This window comes from Gadus macrocephalus, chromosome 2 (genome assembly GCF_031168955.1).
Source record: "Gadus macrocephalus chromosome 2, ASM3116895v1".
Lineage (NCBI taxonomy): Eukaryota > Metazoa > Chordata > Actinopteri > Gadiformes > Gadidae > Gadus > Gadus macrocephalus.
In genome coordinates this window covers 16502982-16522163 of record NC_082383.1, presented here as the reverse complement: position 1 = coordinate 16522163, position 19182 = coordinate 16502982, and the positions used below count along the sequence as shown (strand labels likewise).

General features: G+C 49.2%; 2 protein-coding genes across 2 annotated transcripts in view; both read left to right on the top strand.

Moving 5' to 3' along the window:
- Positions 1-2671, top strand: part of cacna1hb (calcium channel, voltage-dependent, T type, alpha 1H subunit b) — a 48091-nt gene extending 45420 nt beyond the window's left edge. The window contains exon 14 of the mRNA XM_060072839.1: positions 2557-2671. The gene's annotated coding sequence lies outside the window, so the exon portion shown is untranslated. The remainder of the gene's footprint in view (positions 1-2556) is intronic.
- Positions 2566-10212, top strand: LOC132474615 (voltage-dependent T-type calcium channel subunit alpha-1I-like). The gene is made up of 6 exons (XM_060075409.1): positions 2566-2594; positions 2653-2704; positions 5017-5025; positions 5087-5324; positions 6037-6278; positions 6740-10212. The coding sequence occupies exons 1-6, from the start codon at positions 2566-2568 to the stop codon at positions 7466-7468; spliced, it is 1299 nt and encodes a 432-aa protein (XP_059931392.1). The 3' UTR covers positions 7469-10212.
- The last annotated feature ends 8970 nt before the right edge of the window (positions 10213-19182 follow it).

The following is a 19182-nucleotide window of genomic DNA, read 5'->3' as shown; positions in this document are numbered from 1 at the left end:
GGTTCAGGACAGCATGCCCGTGCTGGCGTCCTTCACAGCAGTAAACATCAGAAGCTCGTTGAGAAGAGACCGTACGGACGGACTCTCCTCATCCTGTCATCCCGCTCTCTGCAGCTGCTGTCAAGCCAATCTCCTTCCCTCTCTCTCCCTCCCTCTACTTCCCTCTCTCTCTATCTGTCCCTCCCTCTCTCTTCATCCTGCTCTCAGCTTGTTAATGTAGTGGAGCTGATGCGCCTGATGTGTGTGTGTGTGTTTGTGTGTGTGTGTGTGTGTGTGTGTGTGTGTGTGTGTGTGTGTGTGTGTGTGTGTGTGTGTGTGTGTGTGTGTGTGTGTGTGTGTGTGTGTGTGTGTGTGTGTGTGTGTGTGTGTGTTTCTGTGTGTGTGTGTGTGTGTGTGTGTGTGTGTGTGTGTGTGTGTGTGTGTGTGTCTGTGCGTGCGTGTGTGTGTGTGTGTTGTGCTGCAGAACCAGGTTCATGTTAGTGTAGTTCAGATGTCGGCTAGATTAGGACCCCGATGGTCCTGGTTCAGGCTGAGGCTAGTTCTCCTATAGACGTGTTCTTCTGATCAGCCTCATCATCCGTTCCACAGGAGGAGAAAGCATTTTGTTCTAACGTAAAGCTCTATACCAGTGGTTTTCAAACTGTGGGGCGCGCCCCCCCTGGGGGGCGCCAGAGTTCTTCAGGGGGGGCGCAACGTGAGAAAAAAATAAACCCGAAAAAAAACCTGAATGTCGATGATTCAAATCATCAGTCGTACTTCAACTGCAGATGTAACATAACTAAATCAATTGTCAACCGTTTATCTTCGTGCAAACCATTTAACAAATCTACACACTTGTATCTTCAATAATATCTAAACAGAATTTCGATATCATTTAAACTTTCTTCAGAATCACAGTTTTAGTTTCATACCGCTTTGTTTTCAGCTGTTTTCATTGAAGACGTCAGCCCACTGATACACCTCTAGACATCGTAACTCATTCATTTTTCAACCTTTTACCATCGTTCAAACCATTAAACAAATCTAGACACTTGTATCTTCAATACTATCCAAACGGAATTTTGATAGCATTTATGCTTTTTTCAGAATCACAGTTTTAGTTTCAAACCGGCATCGTTTTCAGTTGTTTATAATAATTTAGGTCACCATAGCAACGCCGGTAAACAAACCCCGCCGAATAGTCGAATCTCTGGACTGAAAAGGCAGATCTGATTCGACCCTGAATGAATCTGTGTAAACTGGCAGTTTACACAGATTAAGATGTTCAAATGTATTTAAAAAAGGTTAAGCTAAAACATGCTTAGATAAAGTTGTTAAATTGTGTTAAGAAACGTGTTTAAAAACGCACAAAGATGTTGTAATGTTTCAGAAATATGTTTAAAATATTCTGACATGTTGCTGAAAAAATATGTCTCAAATGTTTCAAAAATATGTTTCAAATGTTTCAAAATTATGATCAGAGATGTTTAAAATGTGTAAAATAATTAAGATAGCTTTCAAAACACAGGTATTTAGAAAAAAAATTTTGGGGGGGGGGGGGCTCAGCTGAAATTTCTTCTCTGAGGGGGGGCTCACTCTCTTACACTTTGAAAACCCCTGCTCTATACCCTATGTCTCACCTGAAACAGTCCCAGAAACGGCGTATTTGATTATTAACTTGAGTGTTAATGGAGTACAGATTTGGCAAATGGACTGTATTTATGGAGACATCGCCACCAAACGAAGTGGGCACTTTGGTAATGTGTTCCTGATCTGAATCCTGAATTGTCCCACATCGCTGCTGCCATTAGGAAGGCTCTCTACACTTGGCTTGCTGATCCATTATCACCCTGCCCCTCTCTCTCTCTCTCTCTCTCTCTCTCTCTCTCTCTCTCTCTCTCTCTCTCTCTCTCTCTCTCTCTCTCTCTCTCTCTCTCTCTCTCGTTCCCTCTTTTCTCAAATCAAGAACAAGTGCAGCAGTGAATGACTTGTTTCAGAGGCCATAGACTCCTGATATGCAACCCTCTGTCTCTCTGTCGCTCTGTCTCTCTGTCTCTCTGTCTCTGGCTCTTTGTCTCTGTATCTCTGTATCTATGTCTCTGTCTCTCTGTGTCTCTTTTGCTTGGTCTCTCTATATATATATATATATATATATATATATATATATATATATATATACAGTATATATATATATGCGTGTTTTACTTTCCTATTACGATCTGAAGTAAGCCAGATCTATAAACCCAGCAGGAGATTTCATGTGCTGTATGTTTTACTTGACCTACAAATAACTAACTAGTAACTAACTATTACTGCTGATGCAGGCATACGTTAAGCAGCGCATCAACGTATTAACTTAACTTAACTTAACTAAACTTAACGTGCATCATATCAATGAGCAGGGAGGGGCGGTCGGCACGTTGCTCAAGGACCGCTCAAGGTATGCTGTCTCCATCGGGGATTTAAACACACAACCCTTCGACCTGGAGTCTAACCCTTAGGTGTCATTGCAGTGTCGTCGTCCCCTCGCCCACCACTGATCACTGAGAAACTGTGTGCCCCGCCCCCGCCCCCCAGCAGATCCAGATGGCGGAGATCGAGCAGGCCTCCCTGAGGTCGGAGCCGCAGTCTGACAAGTCGTCGTCGCCCCCCCCCCCTCCCTGACGACCTCAGCCTGGAGGAAGGCGCCGGCCGCTACCAGCTGCTGCTGCACAGCGACCACAAGGTGACCACCCTTCCCCCCCCCCCCCCCCCCCGTCTCTGTTTTAAAGCGTTGAGGGGCTTCAGACCAGCAGGCTGATGGTCTCCACTGGTCAGAGGAGCTTCAGACCAGCAGGCTGAAGGTCTCCACTGAAGAGCTTCAGGAGCTCCAGGAGACCAGCTGGGTGATGTCCGTCCGTCTCCAGCCCTCCTGTCTCAGTGGTGAATCCAGTTCGACCAACCAGCCTCTGGCCGTGGTGATGGATCCTCTTTTCCTCGGTACACTCTGTGACTGAAGCCGAGTGCTGACCACTGGAATGTTAGGATGCTTTCCACCAATGAAGCAAATGTTCTCTGTTAGCATAATGCGGCAACACAAGAGCAGGCTGATCGAACAGACTCAGACTGGGGGTACCAGAGCAGGCTGGTCAAACAGACTCTGACTGGGGCTCAGTACCAGAGCAGGTTGGTCAGACAGACTGAGTACTTGATGCAACACTTGATAAATGAAGAGCAGAATGTTAATTCAGTCCCCATCGCTGGTAAGCAGGACCAGATGAGAGCAGCATGGGTTGAGCCGGTGGGCAGACACACAACCACAGACGCTGGTTTCAACGCAGGACAAACGTATTGCCGCAAAGCCTTTGCTCTTCTCCTCCTCAATCTGTAGCTTCATTATATTCTCTCGACATGCAGTAAATGTACGGAAAAGTGTGTCACCCCCATTAATTTATCTCTACTTTAGCCTTCACTCTGGCCTCTCTCTCTCTCTCTCTCTCTCTCTCTCTCTCTCTCTCTCTCTCTCTCTCTCTCTCTCTCTCTCTCTCTCTCTCTCTCTCTCTCTCTCTCTCTCTCTCTCTCTCTCTCTCTCATTTTAATTGCAGCATACATTTATATAGATGTTTATATGTAGGTGTGTGTGAGTGTTGGGTTTGTATGGGTGCTCATGCTCTCTACTATAGCTGCCTTTAGGCTTGACCTGAAAGCATTCTCTCCCCTCCCACCCCCCTCCCACTGCCCCCCCAACCAGGCTGTGAACCAGCATTCCTTAGGAGGTAGGCAAGGAGAGAAGGAAGGAAGGGATGAAGGGGGGAGGGAACATGAGCGGGAGGGTGGAGGTGGGAAGTAGGGAGGATTAGCTTAAACTCTGGGGGGGTGGGGTGTGAGGGGGGGCGGGAGGGGGTACGGGAGAGAGGACTTCAGGTCAAGGCAGCTAGAGTAGAGAGAGTGTGATGTGGAGTGTGTGAGTGTGTCAGTTTGTCTGTGTGTGTGTGAGAGTGTTTGTACAAACTACACACACACATACACACACTCTTACCCATTCACATCACATCACGACTCACTACAATGGGTGCCCGGTCATTCAGCTGTTCAGCACCCAGGCTCTGGAACTCCCTCCCCCCACACATAAAACAGTCAGACACCATTACAACCTTCAAGTCACAACTCAAAACTCACCTGTTCAAACTCGCACACAACGTCTAACTGATCACTGTTTTGATTGTTTTGTTTTGTTTTGTTTTGTCTTGTTTTTGTTTTATTTATTTCTTATTGCTTATGTTTATTTATTTATTTATTTTTTTCCACAATGTCTTGTTTTTTAAAAAATGTATGATGACTATATGCTCTGTAAGGTGACCTTGGGTGTCTTGAAAGGCGCCTCTAAATGAAATGTATTATTATTATTATTATTATTATTATTCAAACTCAAGAGAGAATGCTGACTGTAAAATGACAAACAAAGCTTTGGCTTAGTCCCTGATGGATGTACATATTGAGGTGTATGTGTGTACACTGTCTCCATATGGACCAGCAGCAGGAGACGGTGGAGGCTGGTTGGCATGGAGACCTGAGCAGGCCGGGTGGAGACAGGAATGCACGAGCACAGATTCAAAATAGAGAAGATGGAGAGGAGCAAGCATACAGATATTAATAGAAGTGGGAAACTTCAACCGATAGAGAAGTGTCCCGTAGGAGTTTACCCTACAGCCTCCTTCATCCACACCTCTCCTCTAAGACGAAGACACAGGACAGGGAGGATCAGTTGAAGGCCAGTGGGCAGCATGACCCCTGACCTCACAGCCAGGCAGTGTGGACGGTGCCGACCCCTGACCTCACAGCCAGAGAGTGTGGAAGGGGCTGAGGCTGCAGGTCCAGTCCTGGTAGATGCTAACCTTTTAAGATGAATCGGTCTAAAAAGAATCAAACTCCACTGGACGTTAATGAAGTCCACTCCCTGGATCTCTGTTTGAAGATGCATCATGAATTATTTTATACAACATTTCATATCTGCTTCAATCTTGCCATAAATCTGTGTTCGTGTTCGATTTTTTGCAGAAGCTGAACGTAGGTTAGTTTTTAAAAGCTCGTCTCCACATCCTGAAGACGTTCTCCTCCCCCCCCCCAGGGAGCCAGGAGCAACAGCGACTCCCAGAGCTCAGAGGAGGCGGGGGGCTTCCACCAGGCCGGAGACACCCAGACCCAGACCCAGGTGGGGCTGGAGCCCCCCTCCCTGATCTCAGGAGAGGCCCAGAAGGAGGAGGAGGTGGAGGAGGAGGGGAGGGCGCTGATGGAGCTGATGGAGCTGGAGGTCCAGGCAGACCAGCACCAGCAGCACCACCAGCAGCACCACCAGAGGAGCCCCGGTGAGCAGGGGGGGGGGGGGGCATCTCTCTGTCCACTTCACCTACCTCTGATGGGTAGGGGGGGGGGGGGGGGGGCAAGGTTATAGTATGGTGAGAGTACCGTAACATGAAGGATGGAGCAGAGGGGAATACACTGTATTGAGTAATTAAGGAGGTCTCTAAACTCAGGTCAGGTCGTTGAGGCAGGCAGACCAGGTAGGGGACCCCCTAGGGGTCCTGTGCCTCAATGAACTGACCTGAGTTTAACTGTATAACAGCTTCACTGTTCACAAGCATGCTGACAGCGAAGCGTCCAATCCCAGCCTTCCATGCTTCGGCCAGGGACATTGTTTTACCTAAACCTCAATCCATGGAGACGTAACGCGTACCTTCGTATCCAAGCGAGCGGTCAAGTATCGAGCGCTCTAAGGACCAGCACCCCGTCATGGTCAATGCACTGAGCTTGTACCGCGCTCTCCTAACCAGTGGCCGCTCAAAGCGCTTCACCATCTCGCCTAACATTCACCCATTCACACACACATTAACACACCGACAGCCGTGTCAACCACAGCCAGCTCGTCAGGGGGAGTGAGGCGTCTCAAGGACGCCTCAGCAACCTTCCGGTTAACAGCCGACCAGCTCTACCTCCTGAGCGACATGCTGCCATCATCAATCAACGCCGAAACATTGAGTCTGTCAGCCCAAGCCAACCGTCCACCCCTCCCTCCCCCAGGGGGCGTGTCGAGCAGCAGGGGGCGGAGTGCCGGGGGGGACGAGGAACGCCGAGAGGGGTCCGGGGACCCGCTGTCCCGCTTCCGCCTACCGGTGGACTTCTTCCACCCAGTGGCGGTCCCAATCCCGGCCCCGCCCCGCAGCCGCAGCCTGCGTCTGACCCGGGGCCTGAGGCTGACCTCGCCTGCCACCTGGGCCTCGCTGAGATCCCCCGGGGCCCGCAACACCACGCTCTGCACGCAGGTCAGTACGGCAGTGGCCCCAGGTCAGTGGTCCACCAGGGGCCTAAGGTCAGTAGTCCACCAGGGGCCCCAGGTCAGTGGTCCAGCAGGGGCCCCAGGCCTCACTACGCTCAGAGATATGTTCCCTTGATGTTTGTTCCTTCCCGCATCTAGCAATATAACTACTGATACAATTTATTTATGTTGTTTATTTTTTTCAGAACTACATGATTTACTTATATTATTTTGAATCTGTAATTATAATAATACTGGTACTCTTGTAAGCGTGAGCATCCATGATGTTCTCTGTAGTTCTCTGCCTGTGTCGTAAAGGAGCTAGTCCCGTGATGGTATCGGATCGGCACCTAGACTTGCGTGCCTGCCGATACCGATGCTGCATTTAAGGGAGTATCGGATGAATTTCCGATGCTGATATCTGTAACACAGCTACCTTTGGATGATGCTGTCTGTGACCCCCCCCAGCACCCGTCCCACAGCGACTCGTCCCTGGCAACGGGCAGCTCGGAGGGCAGCCTGCAGACCACCCTGGAGGAGGGCCTGAGCTTCAGCGTGTCCCCGCCCCGGAACCTGGACCCCCCCTTCCCCCTGGCGCCTCTCCCCCTCCTCTTCCCCTCGCTTACGTTGCACAAGGACGACCCCGCCGCCGCCGGCCCCCCCCAGGGGCCCCGGCCGCCTTCCGGCCTCACCCTCCAGGCCACCAGGGGCCACCAGAGGAGCCAGAGCAGCGGCCGCGGCAGCGCCAGCCCGGGCTGCACACGGGAGGACTCCATGGACCCCTCGGACGAGGACCTGGGCATCGGCATCGGCCCCTCCCTGGGGGGCTGCGGCTGCGGCCAGGCGGGGAACAGCGAACACTTGTCAGAGACGCTGAGCAGCCTGTCGCTCACCTCGCTGCTCTCGCCCGGCTCCCTTGCGCCCCGCGGAGGCGGCGTGAAGAAGTGCAGCAGCACAGGGAGCCTTGAACAGGGGGGGGCGCTGCTCTCGTCACGGGGCAGGGAGGGCCACAAGGGGGTCCTGGGTCTGGAGCTCATGGACCCTCAGGGCTTCCTGGCCAACCCCTCGATGGGGCTTGGGGACGGGCGGGGCAGCGGGGGGCGGCGGGGGGACGGAGGAAGGGGTGGCGGGCACGAGTCCTTCAGCCTGAAGAGCTCCAACCAGACGCTGGTGGGGCCCCGCCGGAAGAACAGATGAAGAACACCGCCGCCCCCCGCCTCGTGTCCTCACCCTCTGGCTCCGAACCGTCGCCTCCCCCTTTACTCTCCCTGTCACACTGCGGCCGGCGTGACGTCACTTGATGTCCTGTGTTCCCACCCCCATCCCGCCCAGACCCTGTCCGGATGTGTTTGTGAGCGCGCCCAGGCTGAACTCGGGCGGTCCGGTGGGTCAGAGGAGGACTAGTGTGGCCCTCAGAGCGGGGGCCAACAGGGCAGAACAGGGCCTCTAGCTGCTGAGGGCTGGTACCACTAGAGGCCACGCATGGTTCTGATCGACTGCAGCCCGGAGGCCCTCTTTATATCAGGGAGTTTACAGCAAAAGGCACAGAGCTGAAAATCAAAAGACACACACAGAATGGCGTTCCTTGCTTCCCTACTTCAAGTTTTCTTTGTCTGTCTTTTTCCTCTGTTTGTTGGTTTCGCTGTTCGGCGTCTCGGGGTCTCGGACGGTGACAGTGCAGCAGTAGAAGGATCCGGTTTAGACCCGTTCCACGCCGGCCCCGCGGCTCGACAGCGGCTCCGCGGGGCGGGGCGTGGGGCATGGCGGGGGCGTGGTCAGCAGGAGGAAATACAATGGCGAAGATGGGAACCAGCAGGTCATCCGTCTGCGAGCAGGAGCAGAAGTCCGTCACCGCGCCGCTCTCCCCCACCAGGAGCTTCTGCTGAGAGGGTTAGGATTAGTGCGAGGTGGAGGAGAGTTCATGTGTATGTGTGTTTGTGAGTGTGTTTTTCTATGTGTGTGATTGCGTGTCAGAAGGCTGATTGCCTGAATGCAGCACATGGAGAACGGCCTCAGCACGTCTTTATATCTTTAGCGGAGTATCCAGGATGAGAGGAACTCCGGAAGAGGAACCTCTGCCAACAGCTTTTTGAGTGGCAGCTGTACACAAACGGAACCTTGCATGCAGTGATATGTGACTCTTCTTTATGGGTTTTCTTTGCGGGTTCATCTGGTTTAACCTCGGGCATTGCTCAATCAAACATGGAAGGGGAGAACCGAGCGCTGATGAAAGAAGGACGTTTGAAGAATAAAAGGACGTTTCCTTAGAGTAGAGGAGAGTGAAGGGATGTATTGTAACCGTATAATCCAAGGGGATTTGTTTGTCTGAAGAGTTATTTAGGACCACGCGATGGACCTGTCGCACACTCCACATGGGTTGGACTGCATGACGGAACCTCATTTAATCCTTTGCTCTGTATTAACGATGTCAGTGTCGGTGATTACCACGTGGTTCTATTCACTTTTTTTGTCCACGAGCGACTAGGCCAGTGTTTCTCTGTCCCCACACCCCTTTACAGTCTTAAGTATCGTCAGGACTCTGTCTGCCAGTGACTTCCACTTTTTATAAGGTTGGAGAAAAGATTACTTTTTTAAAATGGTGTCATGTGGAAAAACCACCAAGCAAAAAATGTATTCCTGAGCTTGAAGTAATGTTCCCTTAGTTCCTGCTTCGACCACCTCCTCCACCTCCACACCTCAACCCCCACCTCTCCCCCGGGCTCCACCTCCTCCACCCCTCTCTGAGCTCAAACCTCCTCCACCTCCAAGACCCTCCACCCCGCGACGAGGACTCTTCTCCCTCCTGTACTTGTTCTGGTTCCGGTCGGCACAGAGAGACGCAGGATCATCACAGGAGGACTGCAGCCATAACCCATAACCTGCAGCAATGACGTTCACACTGGGCTGACCCACACACTGGGGGGGAGGGCCTAACCTACACACTGGGTTGACTTTGGTTTCTGTTGGCCTTAGCTTCCGATGCTAACAGAGAACATCACTACAGATTAAAAAGAACAAAAACGAAAATGCTGGTCTGTTTGAAGCTTTAGTGTGTGTGTGGTGGCTCATGGCCCTGAGCACAGCTCTGGGAGCGCCGTACAGGACGTCTCTGCTCCTCATCGTCTTCTTTAACTGACACCCTGATGCACTTGACATGCTCTTCCTCCTGCTCCTACTCTTCCTTTCACACACACTCACACACACACATCTGTTGTAGCAACACTTTTATACAGCATGGAGGGGCCAATGGGAGCTGGAGCGGGAGCGGACCGGGGTTCGGGAAACAGTCGGAGGGTGGGGGAGGGGGGTTTTGGATGTCATGCCAGTGGATTGATTGATTATTGAAGTAGGAGATGTTGATCTTTAGAGCCTAATAAGACTTGTATATCCTTAGTGTTTTTATCATGACCTTTGAGTTATTTTGGAATATAATGAGGTGAGAAAAGAATGCGAGGGTGGACCTTTTTGGTGACTGTTTAAACCACATGATGTTGAATATCAATGATTGATATTGGCGACGAACATTGTATGTGTGCGCCCGTATGTGTATGTGTGTGTGTGTGTGTGTGTGTGTGTGTGTGTGTGTGTGTGCCTGCCTTTGAGTGCGTGCATGTGTATTTATGCATGCGTGTGTGGATGTGTGTGTATGTGACAGAGATGGTGTATATGTGCGCATACATGTGCGTGCATGTGTGCGTGTGTTTCTGTGTGCGCGTGTGTGTGTGTGTGTGTGCGTACATCTGAACGGCGTCAGGTGAGCCCCTCCCTGACAGTTTGTGTTCCATGGCGACATCATCACAACCTGTCGTCCGGGCGGGACAACATCACAACAACAAACAAAGGCAACCATGAAGGGCTGTTTGAGCTTCAAAGAAACGGTCCTCCTTGGAGGTCAGAGGTTAACCTGACTACACAGCAATAAATGTTCTATGTGACCCTCAGCCGTTTCCTGTGTCTGTCCTTCCTGTGTGTGTGACCAATCAGGTGTGAGCTGGGCGGACAAGATGATCATGTGACATGTCTTCAAACTCACGTCAGGGAGTCTTTTTTTTAACAGTTGAGATAATTTAAGTTATTTAAAGTACAATTAACATATTAAAGCACTTTGACACTGTTCCCTGTTTCTACTCCCAGAAGGATATTAAATAATTTCTTCCTCATTTAAACACGACGTATAGTCATAATGCTTCATGTGTTCACACGTATCCTTCATTAGAGAGAGAGATGAGAGCAACTGGCCTCTCTCTCTGACAGCGATTACCTATTAACGGTCGATCGGATGACAGATAAAGAAAGAATAATATGAAGGGAGGAGGAGGGGAGAGAGGGGGGAGGGGGAGAGAGTTCTCCTCCTGTCTCCTCACCCTTTGTGTTGCTGCCTCCGCAGGCTCATTGCAGAACACAGATCCACGGAGCATGGAGGGGATGGACACCCCAGGGTCCTAATGCCCTCTCTCTCGTCCTGTGGGTCCTCCGCAATAGGAGGGTGTGTGTGTGTCTTTGATAAGCTGTGCGTGTGTGTTTGGTAAGGTGAGTATGTGTGTGTTTGACCTATTAGTCTCCTGTTGTCTTCTTGGTGTGTTAGTGTGAACTCGGCCTGGCTGCCCTCACATGTCCATGCATCAGGTCAACGCAACATCTACACTCTTCAAGTCAACATTACAGACACACTTAGTCCAGAGTAAAATCAACTTTTCAAGTTACCACACTAAGTCGACACTATGAGGGCACACTTAAAGTTCACACTACGAGGGCACACTCAGGCCCCGTCCACACGAAGCCGATTTCATGGCGAAACCGCAAAGGTCTTGTACGGTTCGGCCTTCCGTCCACACGAAGCCAGTGAATCCGCTGACCGAAACCGTAAACTTCTGAAACCACCCTCGGAGGTGGTTTCAAATCTACCCGGTTTCGTTTTGGATTCGTGTGGACGCCTGAAACCGACTGAAACCATAAACCATGACGTCATCGCCCCACCCCTCGACCCTCTAGCCAATGACTGTTAAGCCCGCGGAGTCTCAGAACTCACAACAAAAAAGATGATGGCGGACTACAGGCTTGTAATGGTTCTGCAGCAGACCATGTCCCTTGTTGGGTTGCTAAGCCATTATTTATTGAGACTGTTGACACACCGTTTGTTTGTGTTGTTAGTAGTTCGGGGGGCAGCCTTTATGCGCATGCTCGCCTCTTCTTCTTATTTAATTTTCTTCTGGATTTCTGTAGCAGAAGCAGCGCCCCTTTTGGGCCTGGCATGTGTACTACAGCATTTCTACAGATCTACCCGGTTTCGCTTGACTCCTTCTTTACGGAGATACTCCGAAACCTTTGTGTTTCGGAGTATCCAAGGCTTCGTGTGGACGGGGCCTTAATGTTCACACTTAAAGTTCACACTACGAGGCACACTTAAACGACTACGTGGGCACATTTAAAGTTCACACAATGAGGGCACACTTAAAGTGCACATTTAAAGTTCACACGACGAGAAACACTTAAAGATTATACAGGCTTCATCATTCCACCATGTAGCACGTCAAGCAGAGTAGTTAGTTCAGAGAAGCCCTCTTTTGACGGACCGTAAAGCTTCCTCAACTGGACGATAACGACTCGCTGTTTCAATGAGAGAAGCCCGCTGGCATTTAGTTCAATGCTTCCACAATCCTCCAATTAAAGGCTTCTCTCTCTTTCACAACTAACAAAGACTGGAAGCTCTTGAGTTTTTCAAAGGAGAATGAGGATTCATCTGGAGGGTAAAGACATGTGGCGGGGAGATGGAGTCAAATGGATTGAAATGTCTACATTGCGATTCAATCTTCTCTTGTGGTTCTCCCATATGGATCTTGTCATTAGGGGCTGAACTCAGGGAACAGCCTCACACCATTAAGAAATACTATTTTACTATTAGTTTACTATTCACTACCATCTAGTCGGCTAGCAAAGGCTCTTACCCAGAGTACCGATGTTGAATCATTGAGGGGCTGCTGGGGGGTGGGGGGGGGACAGAGGGACACGTCAGTCAGGGGGAAGTTCTCTGGTAATGTAGGAGGAGAATTAAAGTCTGCATTACTCTCTCTCTCTCTCTCTCTCTCTCTCTCTCTCTCTCTCCCTCTCTGTGTCTTTCTCTCTGGACTTAAATGCATTCTCACAGTCACACACGCACACAAACACACACACACAGACACACACACACACGCACAATCACACACACACACACACACACACACACACATGGGAGCCAGCTCCTGTCAGTATTTGAAGCTAAAGGCAGCTCAGAGTGTCGTCTCTACATCATGTCAGCTTCAGGGGAGAGAAAGAGAGAGAGAGAGAGAGAGAGAGAGAGAGAGAGAGAGAGAGAGAGAGAGAGAGAGAGAGAGAGGGATAGGGAGCGAGAGAGGCCAGAGTGAAGGCTAAAGTAGAGATAAATTAATGGGGGTGACACACTTTTCCGTACATTTACTGCATGTCGAGAGAATATAATGAAGCTACAGAGAGAGAGAGAGAGAGAGAGAGAGAGAGAGAGAGAGAGAGAGAGAGAGAGAGAGAGAGAGGGTAGATAAAGGATGGTTGGGGGGGAAGCCAATAATAGGCCAGGTGGGACAGATGTAAGAGAGGAGAATGTCTGTCAGTCTCCAGGAGGCTTCCTGCAGCACCTGGCCCCGTTTTCTCTTGTATTAGTTTTAATTGGACACTTTCTTTTTTCATTATTTTCTCTGGTTCTTCCTCTCTTGCTCTCATAACCCAACCCTGAGCTGCTTCACATCTCATCTGCTGGAACTCTTAGAAACGGTGGAGGAGTAAGAATGCCACTCAAATAGGGTTGAGAGAGGCAGAGGGGAGAGGGTGAGGGAGAGGGAGAGGGTGGCTCTCTGCCCTTTCTCACACACCATTTATGTTCCTTTCCCTCCTCACTTCCTCTTGAACACACACTCAGTCACTCTCACACAAACACTAACTCTCTCTGGCACACACACCCTCTCTTCAGAGGGTAAATGAAGAACCGAACTACCATCTCATGTTCCTCTGATCCAATTTGAATGGCCAGAGCTCAGACCTCTTTGAACCTCAAATCATCACCACCTGTACACGCACACACACAGACAGACAGACACACACACAAACCCTCACCCACACACATGCACGCACACAAACACACGGTGATCAACACACACACACACACACACACGCACATACACACTGAGAGTGCTCCACACACAGACACTAACACACACACACACACACACACACACACACACACACACACACACACACACAAACACACACACACACACACACACACACACACACACACACTTCCATGCACAAACAAACACAGTGCTCAAAACACACACACACACACAAATGTACAGACACACACACACACACACATTGAGCTGCAGCCTGTGTGTGTGTCCAGTGGCTGACAGCTTATTGAGGGATCAATGCTGGGGGCACTTCATGTGCTGATGATTATCAATTCTGATCATAATGTATGAATACATAGCTAAATGCTAAACTTGAATGATGCGGTTTGATTGCATATCTGACCTCATCTCTAATTGAGTTTCAGTTTATAAAACCATATCTTTCAAATAAAAAACACATGGAAAAATCATTTGTTATCAATTAAATTCCCATCCCACAGTGACCTCAATGAGCACATTCTGCTCGCAATATACAGATTAATATTTGTAACCAATTACACATTGATCATTCATTATATTCATTATTCATCATCTCTCTATCTTCCTCTCCTCTGGCTGTGAGCCAATCCTATTAAGGTTGTAAGAGTTACCGCTCAGACACAGTGGTGTCGCACCTTAATGTGTCCTCCGGGCATTCCTCCCAACCGTCCGTGGTCTGAACAGTATCTATATGTATATATAAAGGTAACTTTATTTGTACCCGAGGGTAGATTTGGTTGCAGGTAGAAAGAAAGAATTGGCTGCATACACACACACGCAGACAACATTAACATCATCGACAGACAGAGACATAAAAGTGACAACAGTGCTCCAGACATAGGAACATGGATAAAAAGCATACAAAAGGTTATTACTATCAAAAGATAGATAAATACTAAATGCAAGCCATCATGGCAGATACAAAAAACAAGGTCAGAATAAATAAATAAATAAAAAGATGAAGAAGGCCATACAATCCATAGGTTAATAAGTTAGTCTGTAGCTTAATTACTGACTTACAATTTAACGTTTTGACAGCTGAGGGAACAAAACTGCCTCTGTATCTCTTTGTTTTGCAGGCAGGCATTTTGTACCTACGGCCTGATGGGAGAAGTTGAAATTCACCATATAGTGGGTGGGATCCATCTTCTAAGATAGACCCAGTTAGTCTCTGTAGCTGCCTTGTATGCAGGGATTCTGGGTTCAGCTGTGGCTCTTCAATCAGCCTACTAGCCTACCTCACGATTTGGTTCAGGGAATTCTTATTTTTTAGGGATAGGTTACTAAACCAAGACACCAGGCTAAAGGATATGACAGATTCAATGAAGCAGCGGTAGAACATGGTTAGCATTTTACTGTCAATGTGAAACGATGAGAGTTTCCTCAGACAATATAAACGCTGATTCCCCTTTTTGTACACAGCTTCGCAGTTTATAATTTTTTTTTAATATTTTTTTTTTAAGGTTAAGAATATATATATATATATATATATATAGTTTATTGGCTGGAGACGGTTTGGGTTGTGTTCAGCTCTCAAAACACAAGAGCACGTCATTTGTTTTTGTATAAATATGTGCGATAGTAATCCTACAAAGCATATGCCTCTTTGGACTTCAAGATGGTCGTATAATTATGGTTGCATAATTATGCATGCTAGTATGTAAGTGAGAGAGAGAACTGAACTAATGATGAATGCTGCCGAACTATCACCCCCCGGACCAGGGGGAGACAGAAGGGGAGACAACCCCTGACCAGGGGGAGACAGAGGGGGAGACAACTCTGGACCAGGGGGAGAAAAGGGGGGAGGCAATCCCGGACCAAGGGGAGACAGAGGGGGAGACAACACCGGACCAGGGGGAGACAGAGGGGGAGACAACCCTGGACCTGGGGAAGAAAGAGGGGGAGACAGATAGACGGGAAGATATCAATAAAGTGCTAGGACAGACAGGAGGACACACAGACACAGACAGATGGATGGACATACTACTGATATAGGCAGACAGACAGATGGATAGACATACTACTGAAATAGGCAGACAGACAGATGGATGGACAGGTGGATTTGAAAGACAGATAGAAGAGAGATGGAGATGGGAGGCCCAGCGGTCGATGGTCAGCCAGATGAAACTCCTCCTCTTCAGATTGCAGGGTGAGAAACTCTCCCACCAAATGAAAGCTCAGCAGTAAATCTCCAGTCCTTCATCCCAGCTCTCCTCTGGGGAGCTCAGCTCCTCCAGAGAGCAGTGATGGAGGGAACCTCATCACTCTGTAGGCCCTCAGCCCTCTTTCTAACGAGGGCCCTCCTGTTAGGGGCTCTGAGTGATTGGCCCCAACACAGGACAGGACCCTCTAATGACCCCTTACTGGGACTGTGGGTCTGGGACTGTGGGTCTTCAGGTCCCTCAGTCTAATGGACCGGCCCTTAGTGGGACTGTGGGTCTTCAGGTCCCTCAGTCTAATGGACCGGCCCTTAGTGGGACTGTGGGTCTTTAGGTCCCTCAGTCTAATGGACCGGCCCTTAGTGGGACTATGGATCTTCAGGTCCCTCTAATGGACCGGCCCTTAGTGGGACTGTGGGTCTTCAGGTCCCTCAGTCTAATTTGCCGGTCCTTAGTGGGACTGTGGATCTTCAGGTCCCTCTAATGGACCGGCCCTTAGTGGGACTGTTGGTCTTTAGGTTCCTCTAATGGACCGGCCCTTAGTGGGACTGTTGGTCTTCAGGTCCCTCTAATGGACCGGCCCTTAGTGGGACTGTTGGTCTTCAGGTCCCTCTAATAGACCGGCCCTTAGTGGGACTGTGGGTCTTCTGCTTCCTGCTTCTGTAGACGCTCTTCAGATGTTTAAGTTGTGTCTTTTGAAGAACACAATTAGGAGCAGTTTTGGGGAGTAACGGAATACATGCACCGGCGTTACGTATTCAGAATACAAATTATAGCTAACTGTATTCCGTTACAGTTAAAATTTAAATAGTTGGTATTTAGGATACAGTTACATTGTTGAAATCAATGGATTACATGAGGATACTTCTGTTTCAGCAGTTTATTCGTGCTTTCACACCAACAGCACTTCGATGTCAACCAAATCAGCCGACCGAGACCTCCCTGAACAGCTGGTCTCGGTTCGCTTCCAAACAAACCCTGAAACGGTTCGCTTGAGATCTGAAAGCGAACGAACCTCGGTCCGATCCAGTTCTACAAAGCATATGCCTCTTTGGACGTAACAGGCACCAGCTTTATTTTTGATTAGCGGTAACTCTAAGACTAGCAGCAAATTGTCGGACCATCTGGGAATTGGACAGACCCACATTTTTATGCTGGAAAACACACATAAAAATTGTGTGTTCTCTATTTTAAGGCGATTTTATAGGCAACACCTATGCACTTAGCTCAGTGAATGTGATGGTGTCAGTGTTGGATGTAATAGCAAATATCTTTCGCATTCCTACACTTATAAAATGCAATTCAATGTGGAAGTAATCCAAGTAGGCTATTCAGAATACAATACTCAGATTGAGTGATGAAACAGAATACGTTACATATTACATTTTTGGGCATGTATTCTGTATTCTGTAACTGGATACATTTTAAAAGTAACCTTCCCAACACTGATTAGGAGATAATTGCATGCAACACACTGTGCACCTGTGCATGTTTGTGTGTGTGCGTATGTGTGTGCGTGCGTCAAAGTTTCACCTGCAGGCTTGTGTGAGTGTGTTGATGGTTTGTGCATGCCAGTACATGTACATGTGTGTATAGACAATTGTCTGTGTGCGTTCACTGGTGTTTGTGTGTGTGTTTCGATGGTGTGTGTACATATTACTGTGTGCATGTGTGCATGCTTTTGTGTGTGTGTGTGTCTGTGTGCATGTGCTTGTGTGTGTCTATGTGTGTGTGTGTGTGTGTGTGTGTGTGTGTGTGTGTGTGTGTGTGTGTGTGTGAGTGAGTGTGTGTGTGTGTCTGTGTGTGTTGGGTGTGATGCTACCATTGCACCATCCCCTCCCTCTGTCTCTCCCCCAGTTCCTATTTATCATTGCAATTAGGGGGTCTGCAGAGCATGAAGTCCCGGTCCTCTCTTCATGTTATTCCCCCCCCCATCTAGAGGACCTGTCTGCTCCCAGCAGCCAACAAGCAACTCTGAGTGTCTGTGTGTGTGTGTCTGTGTGTGTGTCTGTGTGTGTGTCTGTGTGTGTGTGTGTGTGTGTGTGTGTGTGTGTGTGTGTGTGTGTGTGTGTGTGTGTGTGTGTGTGTGTGTGTGTGTGTGTGTGTGTGTGTGTGTGTGTGTGTGTGTGTGCGCGTGCGTGAGTGATATTATTCACAGTCAAAGCTATATGTGGATGAGGGAGGGAATGAAAAAGATTAAGTGAGGTAGAATGTGAGAGAGAGGGGGGGGAGATATGTTTGAACAGGCGATGACACAAACAAATAGTAAGATAAACCAGGTGTCTGTCTATCTTAGCAATAAGTAGCATATTTTAGCATATTTTAGCATACTATACCACCATTTTAGTTTGTAGGCGGGCGGCAAACCCTGATCCTAAAACCAAACCCTTATATCTTAACCCTCAAACCAAACTAGAAACTGAAGCCTTGATATTAAAACCAGGAGATGAATAAATAACCAACAAAAAGACAATGAAATATGGAGAACTAGAAACTCGAAAACAACTGAGAAAAATTAGAAAAAGGAATAACGAGTATTTGGAAGGATGGCGAACAAAAGGTCAAAGAAGGGCAGAGATAAGGCAGACAGAGGGATAGGAGGGGGGGGAAAAAAGCAGCAGAGATAAGATCAGGATTCCAGTCGGAGCCACTGTGGGACTCGAACCCCGTTCCTCAGAGCAGATAGCAGCTCTCTGCTGCGGGGCAGGGAGCCTGAGATTAACGCGAACATCTCCATCAGGGGACCTCTCCAGAAGGGTCGAGGTTGGTCTGTTAGGGAGCAGTCTGGTGGGAGGGGCCTCAGGGTCTCAGGACAGACCCCCCCCACTCTGACGTCTGGTGGGAGGGGCCTCAGGGTCTCAGGACAGACCCCTCCCACTCTGACGTCTGGTGGGAGGGGCCTCAGGGTCCCAGGACAGACCCCCCCCCACTCTGACGTGCCAGCAGTCAGAGGGTCCAGTCTGAACTCAGAGTGGACCCATGGCCCTGTGTGTGTCCCCTTATCTCGAGATGTAAATACATGTAGTACAGGACAGCTAACAGAACACGGCTTTGAAGTGACAGGAGGAGGGGTGCGGGGGGGGGGCATCAAATGGACGGCTCAGATAATACGGGGGCACCAGTGGGCAGGGCCAAGCCCATCTGCTGGCCCGCGCTCTGATGTGTGTGAGTGTGTGTGTGTTTGTGTGTGTGTGAGTGTGTGTGTCTGAGTGTGTGTCTGAGTGTGAGAGTGTTTGTATGTGTGTGTGTGTGTGTGTGTGTGTGTGTGTGTGTGTGTGTGTGTGTGTGTGTGTGTGTGTGTGTGTGTGTGTGTGTGTGTGTGATCTGGACATCAATGAGGGGATAAGGGTATTTGAATGAGCATCTGTGTGTAACGCGTTTCATGTATTGGGCTTTGATGTTTGGGAGAAGGAAGGGATTCAACCTAATGGGCTGAGTGGGACGGATGTAGAGAGGGAGAAAGAGAGAGTTTGATAGAGAGGAGGAGGAGGAAGGGAGAGTTTGATGGAGAGAAAGAGGGGAGAGTACCGGATGACTCAACGTGCTGCTTCTGGATGGATTGTAAAGACGGAGA

What these genes read in the sequence shown, in the direction of transcription:
- LOC132474615 (XM_060075409.1), top strand. Translation starts at nt 2,566, where the DNA reads ATGGCGGAGATCGAGCAGGCCTCCCTGAG. An exon ending in ATCGAGCAGGCCTCCCTGAG is followed by an intron (nt 2,595 to 2,652) that starts GTCGGAGCCGCA and finishes TGACGACCTCAG; the next exon opens with CCTGGAGGAAGGCGCCGGCC. An exon ending in GCACCACCAGAGGAGCCCCG is followed by an intron (nt 5,325 to 6,036) that starts GTGAGCAGGGGG and finishes TCCCTCCCCCAG; the next exon opens with GGGGCGTGTCGAGCAGCAGG.